Source organism: Caretta caretta, chromosome 7, assembly GCF_965140235.1.
Source record: "Caretta caretta isolate rCarCar2 chromosome 7, rCarCar1.hap1, whole genome shotgun sequence".
NCBI lineage: Eukaryota > Metazoa > Chordata > Testudines > Cheloniidae > Caretta > Caretta caretta.
In genome coordinates this window covers 105,832,503-105,852,585 of record NC_134212.1, presented here as the reverse complement: position 1 = coordinate 105,852,585, position 20,083 = coordinate 105,832,503, and the positions used below count along the sequence as shown (strand labels likewise).

The following is a 20,083-nucleotide window of genomic DNA, read 5'->3' as shown; positions in this document are numbered from 1 at the left end:
TTACAACACCCAGAGATATGGCATGTTTGATGTTATAAGGTTTTTGTTAGTTTGTTTTTTCTTCTTTCTTGCAGCCATTTCAGCTTATCAAAAATTCCATTTTTCTTTTTCCCACCTCCCCCCCTACAAAAAATAGGTCTTTACTCTTTTTCTTATTTCTCAGTCTGATTTCTTCTTTCTTCTTCTTCTTCTTCTTTTTTTTTTGGCTACATCTCCTGGTTTTATTTTCCTCAGTGCAATTTTGACCTATCAATTTCTCTTACCACTCTAAGTTTTTATTTGGCTCAAGTGCATTTTTATGAGCTTGCTTTCTTCATTTTCACTCCTTTATGCTATTTTGTAAACGTTATATGTTGCATCTTTTTATTGCTCTTTTATTTAGAATTACACTGTTATTCCATATACTTCAGGAGAGTTATTCTTCACTGTGTCCTCTTTATGCATAGCTGATATAACGTTGGGTAGTGCTTAGGGTTTGATTTTATGGAGGCCCATAATTATTTCTAACTCTCAAGTCAAGTATTTCAATGTGTACTTCATTTTTTCAGGTTTCAGAGTGGTAGCCGTGTTAGTCTGTATCAGCAAAAAGAACGAGGAGTTCTTGTGGCACCTTAGAAACTAACAAATTTATTTGAGCATAAATAACACTGACCCCTTTTATGGCTCCTTCCATATCAGAATTTCACAAGTTAGGTTGAAAACTAGAGAGAATTTTTAAAAAATAATTCTCAACATTATTGCAAATGTTGACTACTGTACAAACTGATAAAAACCAAAACCGAAAAAAAAGTGTTATAAAATATTTTAAATTTTTCCCCACAAATCATTTGTTTGAAATTTCAAAATCTGAAAACTTTTGACCACTCAACTCTTTGCAAACAATAATCAATTGGGACTCACAGTACCCCAGGATATAGGTAACCCCAACTATCTGATGGTCTCTGGGGAAATCCAAACATTTTGCACAATGACGGGGACTGACCAACAGGTTTTAAGTCTGATCCCTTAGAGTTGCATTTCCCTGGAGCTCATCCTTCAAATCCTGTTTACTGGCTTCCTTGGTAATATATATTGTGAGACAACTTCTTCAAGGCCACAAATAGCTAGGCTGTGAGAGTCCCCCTAGCTTAGAGTTCAGTGAACAGGATCCTCTGCAGCAATCTAGCAATGCTGGTTGTCTCGGCTGGAGGAGACTGGAGCTGTGCTGTGGAAGGTGTGGAGCACAGTTGAGAGAGGATATATTGGCTTGGGAAGTAAAACAACCACCAAGACGCATAATCAAGCTCTGGTTCACCATGTTGGTATTGTATTAATTCCTTTTTCACGGTAAAGAGAGGTTAGGTAATTTACCCAATATCAAAGTCAAATCCATGACACAGGAATAGAAAATTTGAAAATCTTGAGAACTAGTCTTTAGCTCTAATCCCTAGATGATACTGCAGTATAAGCGAGGTGAGGGTTGGGGAGAGGGTGGTTTGGCAGAGAAGAATCATACGCAAATATGTGGGCAACCCCTGAAATTCACACAGGCAGTATCCTCATGAGTCACCATTTCTGTGTGTTATTGAGGCCTGATCCAAAGCCACGGAAGTCAATGGAAAGATCCCAGTTGATTTTAAATGGGCTTTGATCAGGGGCAGATAGCTCTTCCAAATGCCATAGGAGCTATTGTCACATCACAGCACTGACTCCCTGACTCCAACCCCTTCCCATCCAACTTCAAATGCAACGCTTCCCCTTTCTTAACATAGAGGGAAATATTTTTCAAAGTGTGCAGCACCCCAAATGTATTTCATTTAAAGAGAACATGTGACTTAAACCATATTATTTTGTGACACTAAGAAGCAGTGTTCTCTGAGAGCACATCTGTATTTTTCTTTAAAAACGTGTCATGTACAGTAGCTCTCAGATGCCACAAGTGCCATGTGATGAGTTACCACAGCAACTGCTGCTTTGGTAACAAATAGCCGGCTGAAAGCTCTTGTAGTTTGTACATGCTCTTTCATCATTTTCACCCTTGGTTTTCCATGTCTGTTATGCATAACCAAAAGGTAGCCACATAGTGTACCATGTAAGGGGAAGGGGAAGGAATTGGTAAGCTTCAGGAAATAGTAAATTGTGCTTACAGCACGTTCTGTGCTCTCTAAGCTTCCCCCCACCCATTTCTGCAATCTACATGGAAAATAAGTCTTTTTCCTGGGAGGGAGTTTGGTGCAGGAGGGGGCTGAGGCAGGGGATTGGGATGCAGGAGGAGGTGTGGGGTCTGGGGCAGGAGAGGGGGTGGAGTTTGGGTGCAGGAGGGGATTCTGAGCTGGGGTAGGGGGTTGGGATGCAGGAGGGGGTGCGAGGTGCAGGCTCCGGCTGGGAGGCGCTTACCACAAATGGTTCCCGGCTGGCGGTGCAGCAGGGGTCAGGCTGCCTGCCTGCCTGCCATAGCCCCACACTGCTCCTGGAAGCGTCTGGCTGCTGGCACGTCTCTGTGTGCCCCTTGGGGGGAGGGGGACAGCAGGTCTCCATACACTGCCCGTGCCCACAAGCTGCAGGGATGGTGCTGGGGGCAGGGGCAGTGCACACAGCAGCCTCCCCTGCACTTGCCAGGGGCCACAGAGACGTCCCAGCAGCCAGCTGATTCAAGGAGCAGCGTGGGACTATCCTATTGGGATCCAGGAAGTGGATGCTGCTAAAGGATCCCCCTCCAGCCTAAGAGGGGGATCCACAGGACCTGGAAGGCAAATGAGTACGGGGGACAACTAATGAAATAACAGGGACAGGAGTGCGGTCAAGGGTCAAACGAAGGGGAACTAGATGGGGGACTATGGCAGGCAGGTAGCCTGCCTGAGCACCCTTTTTAGTGGCCCAGAGATCGCTTCCTGTAATTTATTTTTGCGCCCCCCCCCCTTGAGCGAGGGTCCTGGGCTGCAGTCCTAAAGCCCCTGCCTTAATCCAGCCCTGGCAGGGGGCTAGAAGAGATGGCTACCTCCCACCCAGACTTCACTGCAAAGATTAAAGGAGCAAAAATGCCATACCTTTCTTATTTCTCCTTCAGTATGGTTCTGCTTATTTTCTGTGGCCTGAATTCCTTCTCTGCCCCCACTCCCCAACCATTGCCTGCCTTCCTGGAGCAACTTTAAGACAACCCCACAAAGCTGAGTTGTCAGTTTCAGAAGATTTGAAATGCTGCTTTTGCTGTGTGACAGTCTAGTAAGCTGGAAAATAGCTCTTGTGCATGACCGTTGGAAATGCATTACAAATGAGAAGGGTTTTTGTTGTTTTGTAAAGTGAGCTTTTCCAATGTCACTTGAAATGGGAGCTACTCACCATTTCTCACATAAGACACTAACCAGCGAGCTGGGGCATTTTAGAGTACTTACAACACTATGGACCTGTTTTAGAGCCCACTGGAGTCAATGAAGATTCCCGTTGACTTAAATGAGCTTTGGACCAATCTGTACAAACTCAGGTTTAAACACTGCCGCTTTGCACCCCATGCTGGGCTGCTGCCTCTATATAATTTAGGCCAAGGAGCCCAGCTAAGTTATGGTAACCTCCTTGGGCTGCCTTACGGACTGCAGCACTGCTTGGAATCGCTCCAGCACTGTGTTGTGGCTCTGCTCCAGATATGCTCCTGTGTCAAATCACCTGCCCTAGCCTGCTCCCCCTACACTTGGGCTCCTGAGAGGATCCTCTGAGGTTAGCCTTATGGCTGCCTTCTGCAGTGCCTATGCAGGAAGAATCCTGCCTTGCCAAATCCAGAACACTGAGAGCCCCTTTCTGCTATTCCAGCCCTTTTACCCAGAAGTATCCTCCAGCACCGCAAAGTACACGGATCACAAATATCCTTGCCCCAGAGGATTAGCCTGTGCCTTGTACCTCAGAATCTGAACTATTTTTATTTTGTTTTACTTTGCCATATCAAAAAAGCCTAGCCCCCAAGAGCAAGTCGTTACAGTGAAATATATGCTTGCCCTGGAAGCAAGAAGTTGAGGACTAAGGGCCTCCAGTGGTGCTGAAATGCATACAGCTCACTACAACTCCCTGCCAAAGGTGTACTAGTGAGAGCAGCACTTGTTCTTATGAAATGTTTTTGCAGTGCATTTAACTGACTGAGGCATTAAGAAAATTATATGTACTTTACACAAGCAATTGTTTTTATTGAGCATATGCATACTAAAATGGCAAAAAATATCTCCTTCCTGTGAAATGTAATGTGGTGATTACCGCTTGGATCTTTTAAAAACATTATTTCTGTTAAATGCAGCTTAATATATACACTGCAGGATCCTAATGCTGTACCGCAGACTTGAGCCTGGCAGTCATTAGACCCCTGCCGTGCAGACTTGACCAATAATCATTTTAAATGCCTTTGTATTGATTGATGCAGAGCAGAGAGCAGAGTTTTTACGAAAGTTGATATTTAAGAATAGAGGTTCCCTGCAGAAGCTTACCAGTGCTGAAATCAACTGAGGCTAGTATCTGTCAAAGGATTGCACATGTGGGGCCTGATTCAACGCTCAGAGACTTATAATGTAGTCTTTAAGGCCAGAAGAGACCATCCTAATCATCTAGGCTGACCTGCCCATCGCAGGACATAGAACCTCACCACCCACTCCTGCAATAGGCTCATAACCTGGCTGAGTTACTGAAGCCCTCAAATCTTGATTTAAAGAATTCAGGTAACAGAGAATCCACCATTTACTCAAGTTCAAACCAGCTAGTGGCCTGTGCCACACTCTACAGAGAAAAGTGACCCCCCCACCCCAGGTCTCTGATTGGGGAAAATTCCTTCTGACCCACAATATGGCATTGTTAGCCCCTGAGCATATGGGCAAGACTCACCGGCTAGACACCTGGAAAAAATTCTCTATAGTATCTCAGAGCCCACCCCATCTAGTGTCCCATCTCCAGCCGTTGGAGATATTTGCTAATAGCAGTCACAGATAGGCCATATGATATTGCAGGCAATGTCATCACACCAGCCCCTTCGTAAATGTATCAAGCTCAATCTTTAAACAAATGGAGTCTTTCCATGGGCTTCAATGGATGTTGAATCAGGGTGATAAAGAACAATGTAGATTGCCAGTGGAAGTGTGACAGTCTCCTCACCAGAGCTGGCTTTAGGATTTTACACCACCACCCCCATAGCCACAAGAATATTTTTGGCAGCTGCTCTGCCCCACTCATTCTCCTCTGCCTAAGGGTAAGCACATCTACAAGTACTGATTACTATTACTAAGCAACAGACTTCACAGTCCTATGTTGAATTAAGACTTTTGGGTCCCTGGCACAGGTTTGGCAATTGCCAGAAGTTGGCTCTACCTTTAACTAGATCTGTGCTAATGAACCCCTCCATACAGAAGCTGACATTTTATCATAGTCTGTTATTTGAGCTACAGTAAAAAAGGATCTTTCAGAATGAGGCAATGGGGTCTAGAGCGTCAGTTTCCCCACTTCTATAATGGGGATTGCAATACTTTTCCTCTAAGAAGCATTGTGAAGAATAATTAGTCAGTGGACATAATCCTGAAAGCCAGACATACACGGAACTCCCACTGACTGTACAGGGGAGCTCGGTGAGTGTCAATTGCTGCCAATGTCAAAACTCCCACTGACTTAACTGGCGCTGGAACAAAGTCATGGTATTCTTACGGGATCAGGTCCTATGTGTGAACAGTCCTCCATAAATGGTTCGGCTTGGGCTCACAGTGGATTGTACCAATGGAATCTTGGGGACAAGGGCCTCTGGTGGGGGAAAGCCCACTTGGAAGGCATTTGTTGCAGCACGATGTGCTTGCAGTGACTTCTCTGAAGGGAACCACCCATGGACAGAAACAGACTGAGCTCACCTCCCAGACAGTATCTCCTGGCAGGGCTCAGAAGGAGCCTGAACTAAAATGTAAAGCTATCCTCACCCATGGTGGAGCCCCCAGGGAAGAGCAGCTGTGCAAATGCTGCATGTCATTCTCCAGTGCATGGTCTCCATTACTGGAAGGCTGGGCAATTTAAATCTTTCTGCACCAGCAGGGATGAATTAAATCCCTGAAATGTTCATCATTATTGTATCAAAGACTGAAAATGTATCCATGGAGTGGACATTAGCAAATATGCATAAGACCTCATGACAGTAATTAAAAAAGGTTTCGCACCTCCTTTTCCATCCCCTGCAGACACAGGGTCGAGAAATAAATTCCTGTTTTATACAGTAGGACAAATATTTGTGTAACTGAAATATTCTTATTTTACTCCTTAGAAGAAACAGAAGTTGGTTTATTGGACAAATAATATTTCCCCACATTGACCATAAGATGGCACTGAAACATAAGCATTTTTTCCTAAAGGAGGCACCATAATATTTCAAAACCCTGACGAAACACAGTCACGCACACAGTACAGCGTGTTAATATTACACAGGCCTGTATTAGATTTACATGTTGTATCTACGTGAATCACTTTCTGCCACACAGTTTTGTCTTGCCCGTTACAGCAGACCCTTTGGCTTAGTTGGAAATTATATTAATTCTTGGCAGGAAGACATTTTCAAAGCTGTAACAACTTCATTGTTTATCGCCAGTTTATTAAGCTGAAGCATACAAGCCTATATAGTGGAATCAATAGACAACAATGTATCATTTTCTATGTAAATAAGAAAGTCTGTTTATCTTGGTAAGAGGCTTTTGTTGTTGTGTTTTTACTTCTTTTTTTCCACCTATAAAAAAATACTAAGATTTAATGCCGAGGGTCTTACAGAAAGCACATTTTGCATTCTTCTGCCGTGTTGCTGAACTTTACTACAGTGGAGACAACATTTGGAAATGGCCCTTCCCTTAGTGACTCTGGGACCAGGGTATCTCCAGCTTTCCTGATTAAGTGAAAACAGTGGGTGAGACACATGTATTCTATGTATTTCAGGTTGTAAAGAGCCACTGACACACTCTGGCAAGCCTTAAAACACACTATACTGAAAATATATACATATTTTAAAGTGAAGTACCATTATGTGGGTGCTGGATGGCTCTGGGCTAGAGCAAACAGCACTACTACTTATGCCTCCCCCACCTGGTTTACCTCTTAGAATCCAACCCCCACCCATAGTGTCCAACAGCTACCATCACTGAATTATTGTCCCGCAGAGGAACAAAGGATCTTGGGAACTGAACTATCCATCTTCTGACCCACAGAGAGCTTCTTGCCAAGTCAGGCTTCAAGTCCCTGGATAGGCAGCACTGGGAAGCTTGCATGATGCCGCCCATACTATACCTGTTCTCTGGCTAAACAGAGGGTTTGGATCTCGAGAACTGTCAGCATGGCATCTTTGAAGACTACTAATTTACCAAACGCTATTCTACTGAGAGAGACACTAGTTTGATATTTTCTTTCCAATCCTGGGAATCAACAGTGATATCCGCACATAAATGGAAAAGTCCCACCTTACCAACCTGCTCCTGCTGTTTTACCCAGTGATGTCATAAACCTGTGTTATGATGCCGCAATTTGTCAAATTGTGATGTCACTTTTAGGCAGCACCTGAAGAGATGGGGCAATAAAAGCAGCCTAGTTAGAAAGGTGGTCACTTCCATTTTCCTAATGACTACAGTAACCTGAGAAATCAGTAATGATAATTGGCATTTGATAAAGTACAGAGTTTGTTGGAGCGCAGCAATACATCTTAAATGCAACCTTAGGACACAAAACCATGTATAAATGCATGATGATAACCTTAAAACATCCTAGCTCTTCTCAGATATTTCTCTTTGTTTTTACATTCAATGAAGGCAAACTTAGACAGAGATCTAGCCTGTGTACATTTAGCAGCACTTCTTTTGAGCACAAGTGAAATCTGATCTTTCCAAATCTTCAATCAATCATTTTTTGGAATATACTAGTTCCCCTCCCCATTTTCCATTTTTGAATCCATAACCTTTGTACCAATTATCAGCTGGCATCCTTCCGATATGTTGCAGTACATGATCTGGTTGTGACCCAATGGTCTCTGGCTGTGGTCCCATTATTGTCCAAACTTGAGTAGGAATCCTCCAACACAAAGTCAGGGTGCTCTGGGCAATAATGTTGGTGAACAGGTAGGATGTGTTCTTCTGTACCATGAGTTAGAATTGAGTAATGTCCCAGCATGGTGCTGGGGGCAAATAAGTCTTAATACAAAAGTGTTGATCGCTAAAGGTTAGACTGTGATTCGGGCTATGCCCCACAGACTGGAACTAGGGCAGGAAGCCTGGAACGCAGCGTTCCCCAAGGACGGACGACGGCCAGCTGGAATACAGAAGGAGGCAGGAAGCGACCCAGGGAAGCTGACTTGAGGCTGACACAAGATACCACAGGGTGAGTGAAGGTAGAACCTGGTGGAGCGGGAGGGCCCGTGTTCCTCTTCCCTCACCAAGAATTGTACCCATTCGGTGGAGCTGCTGCCTGGAAACTGAACCCACTAGGTGGGGTTGCCGCCAAAAACTGTATCCATTAGGCAAAGCTGCTGTTTGTGGACTGCACTCACAAGGCGAGGTTGTCACCAGAGATGAACCACTGGGTGTAACAGCCACCTGGGGCCCTAACTGCCTCCCGCCCACAACCCTTTGCAACCACTGAATTCAATGGGACTATTTATGTGAGCTAGCGCTGCTCAACATGGATGAATGCTGTACAATTCTAGCTCAATGCAATTTGGTCACAGTCATTCCTGATACAAAGTGCTAACAAAAATATCTTTAGCATTTATCACTGGTGAATCTGTACCACCAGTTCAGGATCTGTGCTATTGACAACTGAATGGAAACCAGAGAAAACGAACCAGTACAGTGAACTCCCACAGAAAAATGTTTTTGGTAGTTTTCATCCACCTTTCCTGACTACTGATTCTGGTATACAATAGGGCTGACCACATTATTCAATGTAAATAATATTTGTTGAAAGTTTAGACCTTATTTCTGTTCACAGAATGTTTGAATCAATTCTGATTTCAGCAAATGTGTCAAATATCATAAGTATTAATTGAATAGTTCTCATGAACAATTTTGAATATAAAATGTTTGTGACCTAAAGAAGAGCTCTGTTTAAGCTGGTCTCTTTCACCAGCAGAAGTTGGTCCAATAGAAGATATTACTTCTCCCAACTTGTCTCTAAACTATTAACATTTGCGCTGTGAGAATGGGTCACCTGAATCCCATGGTATTTTTTCTGCTCTCAGATTGGATGACTGAATCTTTTTAAACAGGAGATTTGCAAATAGTGAATACCCAATGATGAACTTCTGACATGAATTTTCATTTGTGAAATGTTCAGAATTTGTGAACAATTTCCACACTATGTGTCAGTCAAGGGAGAGGTGGTAAATAATAAATATGACTGCAGAGACAGCAACGCAGTGAAGTCAGTATAATTATTTGCAAATATGTTTGCGCATCTGTTTTTTATTATTATTATTCAGCCAGCTCTACTATGGACACAGGCACAAGAGCAAAATAACAGTATCCAAAAGTAAGAGCACAATATACTAGTTAGAACTGGTTCTTTGGACTTTGGTGCATCAGCTTTAGTTGATCCAGTTTGGAGTCATTTCAGTGAAGATATCACGCAGTCCTTGAGAGAAACTGTACTGAAATAAGTGTCTTTATTTGGCTATAATCCACTCTAATTTTTTTTAAAATCAACTTTACAGTTCGAATATGCTGGGCCAAATTCCACCTTCAATGAGATTCTGTGGGTGTAACTAAAAAGTGAATATAGCTTGCTGTATTTTAAATAAAAAACATGAAATATTGCGCAGCTGAACTTACTTAAACAAAGAATGTTGTGCAACTTCATCAGTTTATCTGCACCTATCCTACTAGAATGAAAGGCATTATATTGTCATGCATGATACTGTATGATACCAGTGTATGAATTTAGTGATTAAGTTTTAAATGGTTTCAGAAAATCAACATGTTTCTTTATAATGGAATACTACACAATAATTCATGTAGGGCCTGATCCAAATCCCACTGAAATAAAAGACTTCCACTGATATCACTGGACTTAACATGAGACCCATTATTGGTTTCTTGGGAAAATAGGTAGATGAGTGGACTCTACATATGTGCATTTAAATAAATAAAATTAAAAAAATCAAATAGAAACTTGTGTATTTCTGTTATTCTATATTATGCCAAAAAGTGAATAGCTTTTTCTTTAACTTAATACTTTCAAATTACTCATTCTTGCACTGAATATGCAATTCCTCTCTTACTACAAACTGTAGCATATTGGAGGAGTTAATTAGGTTTGGGAATTACTTAAATGCAGTAATATATAAACACATAACCAAGTGACTTTTCAATGTATCAGATTAGTTAATTAACGTAAGGTAATACCATTAATCTGGGTGATTCTGCACTGTGTTGATGCACTGTAGTTATAAAAAAAGAATTTTGGATTTAATTCAAATAAAGATTTTAATGGCTAATGGATATTTTTTATTACTTTGGAATGAATGAGGGGAGAACATACCTTGAAAGTGATGACATAAGTGTAGTTCTAAGAGACCAATGCTAATTATGTATTGTACTGTTTTAGAGAAGATTAAACTTCAAAACCACAGTCAGACAGTGTAAAAGAACTCCTTCATTCCAAGGCTATTTCCATACTGCTCTGTTGCTGGGGGGGAAAGAAATGGCAAGAGATTGATAAACAGGATGTTTTACATTCTCACGAGGAAAATGTGATCTAGCTTCAGTGAAATATCGTATGCTAATGGAAGAGAACTCTCATCTCATTAGTTTTGCTTCTCCTTGAATGGATAAAATGTAAATGTGCACGCAAAAATAGACTTTAAAAAATAAAAACTCCTTAAAGCACTGTATTTGTGGAAGTGAATTTACATATTATGTCTTTTTCCATAAAAAAGCATCATCAAAAAGAACCTGCGCCAGTTTTGTATTAAAAGGCCTATAGAAGTCTCTTAGAATCGCCTTTGTTGTTGGTAACATGGGTCCCAGATTTCGGTCTTCAGGACGTCTAGTGTTTGAAGCAGGACTCTTTGTAATTAGAGCTTCTTGTTTCTCACTTATAGGCCCTGCAGTCAACAGAAAATTATTTTAATGTATTTCTTCCCAAAATGTTCATGGTAAAGAATGTAAATGGACAAGTAAATAGGTTTGTCAAGAAAAGATTAATGGAATTTTGGTAGCAGTGGTTATGTTCCAGAATATTGGCTACGGGTTTAGTTTCGTAAAATACATCACAGTTCGAATACATGGAAATACTTTGTTTTCCTTTCATATCAATTAATCATCCATGCAATAAGCAACATAAATCATTTCTAGAGGTAGAGATGTGTTTTCAGAAAACAAATAGGACAGTAAAAATAACCATTGATGTGCATTCTTCGGTAACAATTATTTCATTTTATTTCCTAATTTTTGTTATGTTATGAAGGAGCCACCTGATACCTGTCAGGGTGAACTTCACCCAGTTAAACAGTGCAGCACTTATTTCTGACTGTAGTCCTCTTTAAGGACTTTGGTGGGATAAGTGGTGTTATGACGACTCTCAGTATAGGAGCAAACTTTACCCCTCCTGAGTGGTACTTGTGCACCGCAGGCCTGATTGTGCTAGCACTGACCTCTTTCAATGCAACTTAGATGAGAGGCGCAGGGGCCAGACTCCTTATCTGTCCAATCTGCTAAATCTAATTACCTAGACCAATGTTTGGACTCAACCAGGTTAATGTGCAGCCACATCTCCATCCTCCTCCTGTCTTCCCAATATCAGGCATTGTTCTGTCTGCCAATGTTGTTCTGACAATCAGCAACTGATGTCTCAGTCAATGACAGTCAAAACATATTCCCCAAGACCCTAGAAATGCTGCCTTTTATAATACTCAGATTCTGGATTTGCTGATTTGGCAACAAAACACATCATACCATTGAAGCATTTCACCTGGCTGTCTAGATCACTTGGGCCAGCTCTTGCTCCTGCTGCAGTTCATGACAAAAACTCCCACTGACATTAACAGAAGTAGGATCAGGCCCTACATGCTCAAACACATGAACGAAGTACCAGGTTTCTGATTTTATAACATCGTTATTAATTCTTTGTACACTTTCTTGCACTGTCCTTACTCAGACAAAACTCCCATTGAAAACAATGCACGCTTTGGAACCAATGGTAATTTTGTTTGAGTTAGGACAGCACAATTTGCCCCTCTGTGAACACAGATGCACATCTTGGATGTTGTCTCTCCGTAAGCATTAACAATCCAGAATGTAAGCATGACTTTTGCACTTCACTCAAAGAGCTAGATGATGCCTACCTAAATCCAGAAACTGGAACACAATATGCATGGTGTATTTAACATTGGACGCATGATCCTCTAAGCGGAGAACTAGTATCTGACCCTTGTCAAAAACAGTCAGCCAGTCCAAGAGATACACAACATAAAGGCCAACCTGTAGCCTCACCTACAAAAAACAAAACAAAAAAGTTGAGTTAATTCATTGATTCTATCTTGTATCAAAATTAATGAATATTCAACCCACTGTTCTCCATGGGAAGGAAAATCTATTTTGGATTTGATCTAGAAGATTTTAAAAATATGATGCCTAGAAAAAATTTAAACCTTGATCATGTAAGCTCTTATGCATGAAGCAGTGCTATTGACTTCAGTTGGGCTACTTACATAATTAAATCCTTCAGAGTTGGACCCCTAGATTTGTAAAATTATATCTCAATTCAGTAAGGGCCTGAGCCCAGGTGCTTAGGGCCCTGTCTTGCTAAGTGCTGAGCACTCTGACCCTCAACCATTGAACTGAATAGGTATTCATGGAGATGTTTAAAGCTAAACATATGTACAAGTACACTCACCTTCATCAGGGCCAAAAGGTGCAGATCTGTGCACAATGGTAGCTGAAGGCACTCAGCACCTTTCAGAAATGTCTTACAAACCTTATGATGTATTGGGGTTGCAATTCATTCCTCTTATCAAACATGCATTCTGTAAGGATACTTTATACTCACAGAATATACCAAAGAGAAAATACTTCCATAAAACCTCTTCGGTTTTGATATGATCAAAATATCTGCACCACCCTTCAGCTGTTGGACTATTCCGTAGAATGGCATGAATTACTATGGCACAAGCCTCATTTTTTCAAGCCAATTAGAATCTGTTATCTTTTGCTTGATGAAGAATGATCACCGGACAGTTGGGCCTGGCAGATTCAACCTCACAAATGTCCAGAAGGAAAAGGTCACCAACCTTATCTTAAAATGAAGATGGCGGAGGACTTGTGTACTATTAAACTATACTCCTGTTAGTCAATATTAGTAATTCCTAGAGAACCAAACTAAAGTTAGGGGCATGGCATAAATACCTAGATAGATTTAGTAGTACACCGGCTAACTGTTCAACAGAAGACTTATACTGTATTATACTGTAGAGGAAAATATGATCCTTCTCTTTTATGTGAAGGGACAAATTTTCAGTCTGACATTAACCTGGTCTCCATTTTTGCTCGATTTTGCACGAACATTTAAGGGTGCAGTTTAGGCTTCTTAAAACTCCAAGTTCCTGTTTGTACCTGTGTTTGTTTCTTTTTTACCCATTCAGAAACAGAAACAGAAAAGAGGATGTGAAAACCTGCCTTTGATAAAAGAAGCTTGGTACATCTTGGAGTCACAGTCAGCATAGAATTGACAAAAGCAGACAACTATGTCTTGTGCTCTTTTAGTTGACTTGAGTAATTGCAGTTATGACCTAAATACTGCTGAAAGAAGTCAAGTTTTGAATCATTACTACAGCAATGGAAAGATTATTATAATTAATCTATAAAACAACCTACACTTCCTGTTTATTGATGTGATTTGAAAAGAAACACTCTGCTTTCTGAATTGCCAGTAAAGCATAGAAGGAACATTAATCTGATCCAACTATTATCGATCATTGTTATTAAATTACAATTACAAATCAAGAACATAAATGGAATATTTTGGTTTCTACTTTTATGAGATGATGACAAGTAGAGAAACTAATCTATTCAACCTGACTCAAAATCTATTCAAACTTAAAGAGCCAATTTTCCAAAGCAATCTCTGCATATGCACTTTCAAAACTGCACATCTACATTTTTGGGCACTTAAGTTTTAATACCTGAGTTTTTGCAAGCCGAAAAACTTTTAATTTGCATTAGAGTAGCTGTTTGCACATACAAAACAGTCTTTGGGCACACAGATTTAGAAACTGACATTCAAAAGTTCTCTCGACAAATTCAGTCCTTACTCTTGGCTCAGATGTTATGTGGAATATTTCCTTTCTGAGTAAACAGTTCCCACAGTTTATTAACTCATTGTATTATTATTATTTATTTGTACCATATGTGACAAAGTTCCTCCTCTGCCTTGGTGGGTCCTGCGCTTATTGGTGGATTTGCTCGCCTCAGAGATTCACGGCAGCCCTCAGTTTGGCCACTTTTGCTATGGCTCAAACCTGCCGTCCACTCAGCTGACCTCATCACTGGCCAGCAGGGGAAAAAGGAAGGAGAACAATTTCTGCAGTCTCTGCTGGCCCACCTAGTGGGTCGGGGGACAGGCCAGGGACCTTCCCCTCTGGTGGGACAGTCTAGGGCAACTCCTCCTGTATCCAATAGGGAGTTGGGGGGATTGGGGGAACCTGGGTCCTCCCTCCACTCTGGGGTCCAGCCCAGGGCCCTGTGGATTGCAGCTGTCTACAGTGTTTTTTGTAACAGCTGTGTGACAGCTACAACTCCCTGGGCTACTTCCCCATGGCCTCTTCCCAATACCTTCTTTATCCTCACCACAGTACCTTCCTCCTGACATCTGATAACGCTTGTACTCCTCAGTCCTCCAGCAGTATGCTTTCTCGCTCTCAGCTCCTTGCGCCCTCTTGCGCACGCCTCACTAACTGAAGTGAGGTCCTTTTTAACCCAGGTGCTCTGATTAGCCTGCCTGTCCTAATTGATTCTAGTAGCTTCTTAATTGGTTCCAGGTGTCCTAATTAGCCTGCCTGCCATAATTGGTTCCAGCAACTTCCTGATTATTCTGGAACAGCCCATTATCTTACTCAGGGAAAAGGGACCTGCTTAACCTAGGGCTAATGTATCTACCTTCTATCACACTCCTGTAGCCATCTGACCTGACCCAGAGGTATAATCATGATCATTACAAACCATTATGCCAGGTACTGAACAAACATACAATAGAAGACAGTTCCTTTCCCAAAAATCTTACAATCTAATAATTATGGTTATCTTAGAAACTGTGACCTGACATTAGTTTTGGGCTGCTTGTGAGTTACAGGGTAACCTATGCAGCAAAATTCCTTAGGTACATATTGTATATAATGCAAAAATTTAGGAAAGTATCCCCACCACCACCATTACATGCCAGAGCTATAAGCTGTAAATAATTTATTTTAACTATTAGCCTCACATATTGCAGTATTACAGGATCAGAGCCACATTATTCTAGGCACTGTACAATCATACAGCAAATCATCTACGTGTATTCCTCATCTTTATTCCTCTTTCTCCCAACAGGATGGTACTGGGGCAAGTAAGAAACCAGTATCAGTTGTGTAATGTAGGTTGGGATACTGTATTTTATAGCATTACTGAGCTTCTACCCAAACAGAGAATTCTGGGATAGAATTAACACTCACTTAATCCAGTAAGAACTTCAAACATAAAGTCCCTTTGTTGCCCAGGATAGTCACCTTCACTTCTTTTTGGACATCTGAAAAAATGGCATGATATACAGGCCTGTGTTTTGCCACTGTTGTTCCAAAACAAAATCCCCTTTTCAGGAAAGTCATTTGCTTTCCCCCTATAAATTATGCAGTGCAACTGAGCATTTTCCAAAGAATCCTCCCTGACTGCAGTCTCTCCAATTTTAGTTTGACACCCCTGGCTCTCCTTCCCTTTCTTTGGTTAATATACTTTCTATTGATGGTAAGTGAAGATAAATTGACGAACGCCCCTTCTCTGTACAGAGGGTTACTTATCAGCAGTGGCAATCGCTATGCTACTTTTTCTTCTGGTCTCTTAGGAGTACTTTTTTTCTGCTGTAGTCACACAGCTACTGATCTAACATCCAAGGTCATAGAAAAAAAATCTAGTCTTTCAATATATAACAAATTACACATATATAGACTTTGCCAGCTATGCCTGAGAGGAAGCTGAAAAGTCCATTCAGGAGCCTAGCTGGCATTCCATGCTTTATTAAGGATACCCATTGGTAGCTTTCTGGAAATATAAATGATCTCAAAAGAAAGAACAATGAGTTAATTTTCAGAAGTACCTTCTTCAAGGTGCTGTCTAAGAAGAGGAATAAACTGTGGGACAAATGATGATGGTCTAGGCACCTGGGGGAATACGAGGGGTCTGAGCAAGTGTATTCATGCCACAATGCAACTACATTTGTGCAAGGGAGACAGTTTTTTTGTTCATTTATTGTGCGATGTTATGTTTAACTAATATATGTCATGTCATATATAATCATTGTATGATAAATAGAGTTAAGTTGTAGGATTATAGAAGTACAAGATGGATCAGTAGTTAGAAGTGATAATTATGTATTAGGTATCTAAGTATGTAGGGCTGAAACACAAGGCCTACAGGCTGAGACCTGTAAGATGTCATCTTAGCCATACTAGGCCATAGGCTTAAGAAATGCTTGGCATAAGTAAGTGACCAAAGATACTGTGATACTGTGAAAAATTAACAGCAAAATGTTTTGCTTACAAGATACCCAGTAGTCATATTTTTCTAATACATGCCTTAGCTGCAGGGTACACTATGCGCATAAATACTAATGAGGTATAGTCAGAATCTCATTATAAAAAGAGGGTGTCCAGACCAGGAAAACTGAGCTCCCTATGGGAAAACTCCAGCAGGAACCATCTCGCTACTAAATGATCAACTGGCAAGGCAGCCATCAGACCGTAAGAATATCATTAAGGATGTGAGTATAGCTATATTTATAACTTGTGCAGAGGTCTTTATAGAATTTTTATATGCATGAGTAATCATAACTTTAGTTTTAACTTGAATAAAATTTGTAAAACAAACTAGACCTTGTACTTGTAAATGTGGGAGTGGTCCAGATCCTTGGTCTTTATGTGTTCCTAGAGACTAAATCTGAAACAAGTAGCAGAGGTGACTTTCTTTCTGTTGAGCTTGAAACTGTAGCCACTAGAGCCGAACCCCTGCTGGTGTAATACCACATTACAAAATTCACTTTAGATAAAAAAAAAGGCTATTCTGTGTCTCTTTCAACTTCCATTTCTGGATGACGAGAACAGCAACAGTAAGGAACATGGGGCTTGATTCCCATTCCCAGTACTGGAAAGACTCTCACTGACTTCAATGGGCTTTGGCTTGGGCCTATGATACATGATTTCCTCTGAGGTTACTTTAGTAACTGGAGGAAATGATGATGAGATGAAATTTACTGTAGTCTGGAGAGAGAGGAGGAGTAAAGTGTCCTTCCACCCAAATCAAGAAAATGGGAGGTAAAGGGCTAGATCACACACACCTGGTGCTTTACAAATGCATCCCATAGTAAACATGAGATACTGCTATGTATCTCTAGATAGATAGATATTTGCAAAAACCCTTTTTTCACCCTCAAACAAAATATAGAAACAAATCAACACTAAAAATGTGGATTTTGGACCAAGCACACTGAGATTCAGCCCTTTTCTGCTGTGCACAGTTTTAAAAAAGCGTGAGAGAGAGCACATTTAATCTAGCTATCAATAGCCTTTTCCTGGGAAAAAAAAATCCAGCATAAATGATGTATTCTTACTTGCAGTTCGGAAATTGCCTTATCTTTGCCAGAGCTATTTTTTGGATAGGTTTGCAAGTGAAGATTAAACTGTAATCTTTGCTAAATGTGTTCTTCATGCTCCTGCCCACGAGAACCAATGTATTTTTACTGCTGGCGCTCATCAGGGAACAGACTGAAGAGACAGCTAAGCCAGCACATCAGTTTTTACATGTATGAATATATTTTTATGTCACCAACTTAAAAAAAAAAAAAGGAGGAAAGTTTGTTGGTAGTCACAAACTGAACCACATCTTGATTATAATTATAATTATTATTAATAGTTTGCTAAGGATCCTGGTATTTTAATAATCCAGACAAAATGTTCTATTGTTAAGCAAGGAATCAAAATGTTACTGGAAATACATACAGGCATGGCATTGTTAAGAGTGTTGTTGTAGACACAGGCTCTCAGTGAGTAATCCAGCATGCAATTTTCAAACAGCTGCAGGGAATCTGCCACTTTTTCATGAAAGTCTTCTGCGGATTTATTCGCACTTGCAAAGTACAGATAATCCGAGTACAATCTGTGAATGAAATACATGTGTAAATGATGAATGAAATTCAAGAAAATCAATTTATATTATTGAAAATAAGATAGCAATGTTACTTGAGACAAGAGGGCCTGAATGTAACATTTACCCTTTAGTAGCTTATCCAAAACCTGCTGAAGTTGATTTCAGCGGGCTTCGGCTCAGACCTTAAGGGTCCAATCCTGTGAGTTGCTAAGCATCCTCCACTCTTATTAAAGTCAGCATCTAACAGGATTTGGCCCTAAGTAGTTAGGAGCCAATCCTTTTCTGAAGAGAAACTCTTGAAATATATCTTTGTTTATTTTGTATTAATTATTGTTATTCTGTATTGCAGTAATGCCTAGAAGCCCCAACTAAAAAGGGTCCTATTGTGCTAAGCTCTGAATGAACCCATAGTAAGAGACAGACCCTGCCTCAAAACAGCTTACTGTCTAAACAGACAAAATGGACAAAGAGTGGGAGAAGAAACCGAGGCAAAGAAAAGTAGAGTGACTTTTCCAAGACAGCCCGTAGGAGAGCTGGAAATAGAAACCAGGTTTCCTGAGTCCTAGTCCACACTGCCTCTCTGTATGCTTGGTATGCAACGTGATGAGGAGCTGTATCATGGCACAATCTGTGGTCTCACTCCTGCTGTCTCTATTCAGGCAAAGTTCCCATTTAGTTCAATAGGAGTTTTGCCTGAGTAAGAACTACAGCACCTACGGTCCACATATATACACAATACCAATATTATAAGCAACCATGCTGCAATACCTTGCTCTGCAGCTATTTACTAGCCATCTCGGCCATACAAATTTGAATTACGGTGCAAATGGCAGGGTGCACTGTGATTTCAAATATGAAATATTTGTGCAAATCATTTCAAACATTTATAGTTGCTTAAATATTACAAGACAAAGATTACTTAAATTCTGGTTCATTTGGATGGACATAAAAGTGTAAAATGAAATATTTATTTTATTTGTTTTTAATCCCTGGGACTCTGATTAGAATCTCTAGATGTCAACATCATTTTAAAACCAAACATAAGGGAAATGCCAGGATGTGACAAACAAAAGATAGTTTATCACCCTTTGAATGAGATACATATGTCATTTTCACCTGTTTGGGGCTCATGAGATATATCCAGAGTCCTGAAAATTCTGCACCACTTCAGAGCCAATCTCTGCAGCAAGGGTGAGAGTACAGAAGTATTAGGAGCCCAAAGAATCCATTCTTGGACACAGAATTTGAGAGATCCTGAATACACTTCACTCTCCGTAAGAGCATACGTTTATGTAAATCATGATCTAAATGTAAAAGTGGATTTTATTTCACAGCTATAATGCTGGAGGAACACTGAATCCACTTCCATCTTCGATGCCCTTCCCATTTTTATTAAACCAAAAATATCAGGCTGGCCAGAGATTTCCACAGAAGCTTTAAAATACTACTTTTTATTTAGAGAGGTTAGGCCCTGTTTCAGCAAAGCACTCCGTACACGAGCACTCCCACTGGAGTCAAGCATGTGCTTCAGTGCTTTGGTGGATCAGGGCATTTATCACAGTATGAGTTTATGAACTCCTAACTCATCTAAAAAATGAAAAGACAGAAAGAAAGGACAAATGAAAGGGTGAGAGTAAGTAGAGGAGAGAGAGGTTGGAGGAATAAAAGGATAGCGTTTCATATAGACAGACTCTTAATTTCTGAACTTTTAGATTTGTTTTTAATTTCATTTTTACATATTC

General features: G+C 40.6%; 1 protein-coding gene across 5 annotated transcripts in view; it reads right to left on the bottom strand.

The window, feature by feature from the left end:
• Positions 1–9,398: 9,398 nt before the first annotated feature.
• CHST15 (carbohydrate sulfotransferase 15) overlaps positions 9,399–20,083 on the bottom strand; it is a 97,685-nt gene continuing 87,000 nt past the window's right edge. For all 5 annotated transcript variants that reach the window (XM_048858268.2, XM_048858267.2, XM_048858269.2 and 2 more), the window contains exons 6-8: positions 18,194–18,350; positions 12,296–12,443; positions 9,399–11,056 (exon numbers count right to left, since the gene is read on the bottom strand). In XM_048858268.2, coding sequence (XP_048714225.1) covers positions 10,866–11,056; positions 12,296–12,443; positions 18,194–18,350 — 496 coding nt within the window. In that variant the 3' untranslated portion in view covers positions 9,399–10,865. The remainder of the gene's footprint in view (positions 11,057–12,295; positions 12,444–18,193; positions 18,351–20,083) is intronic.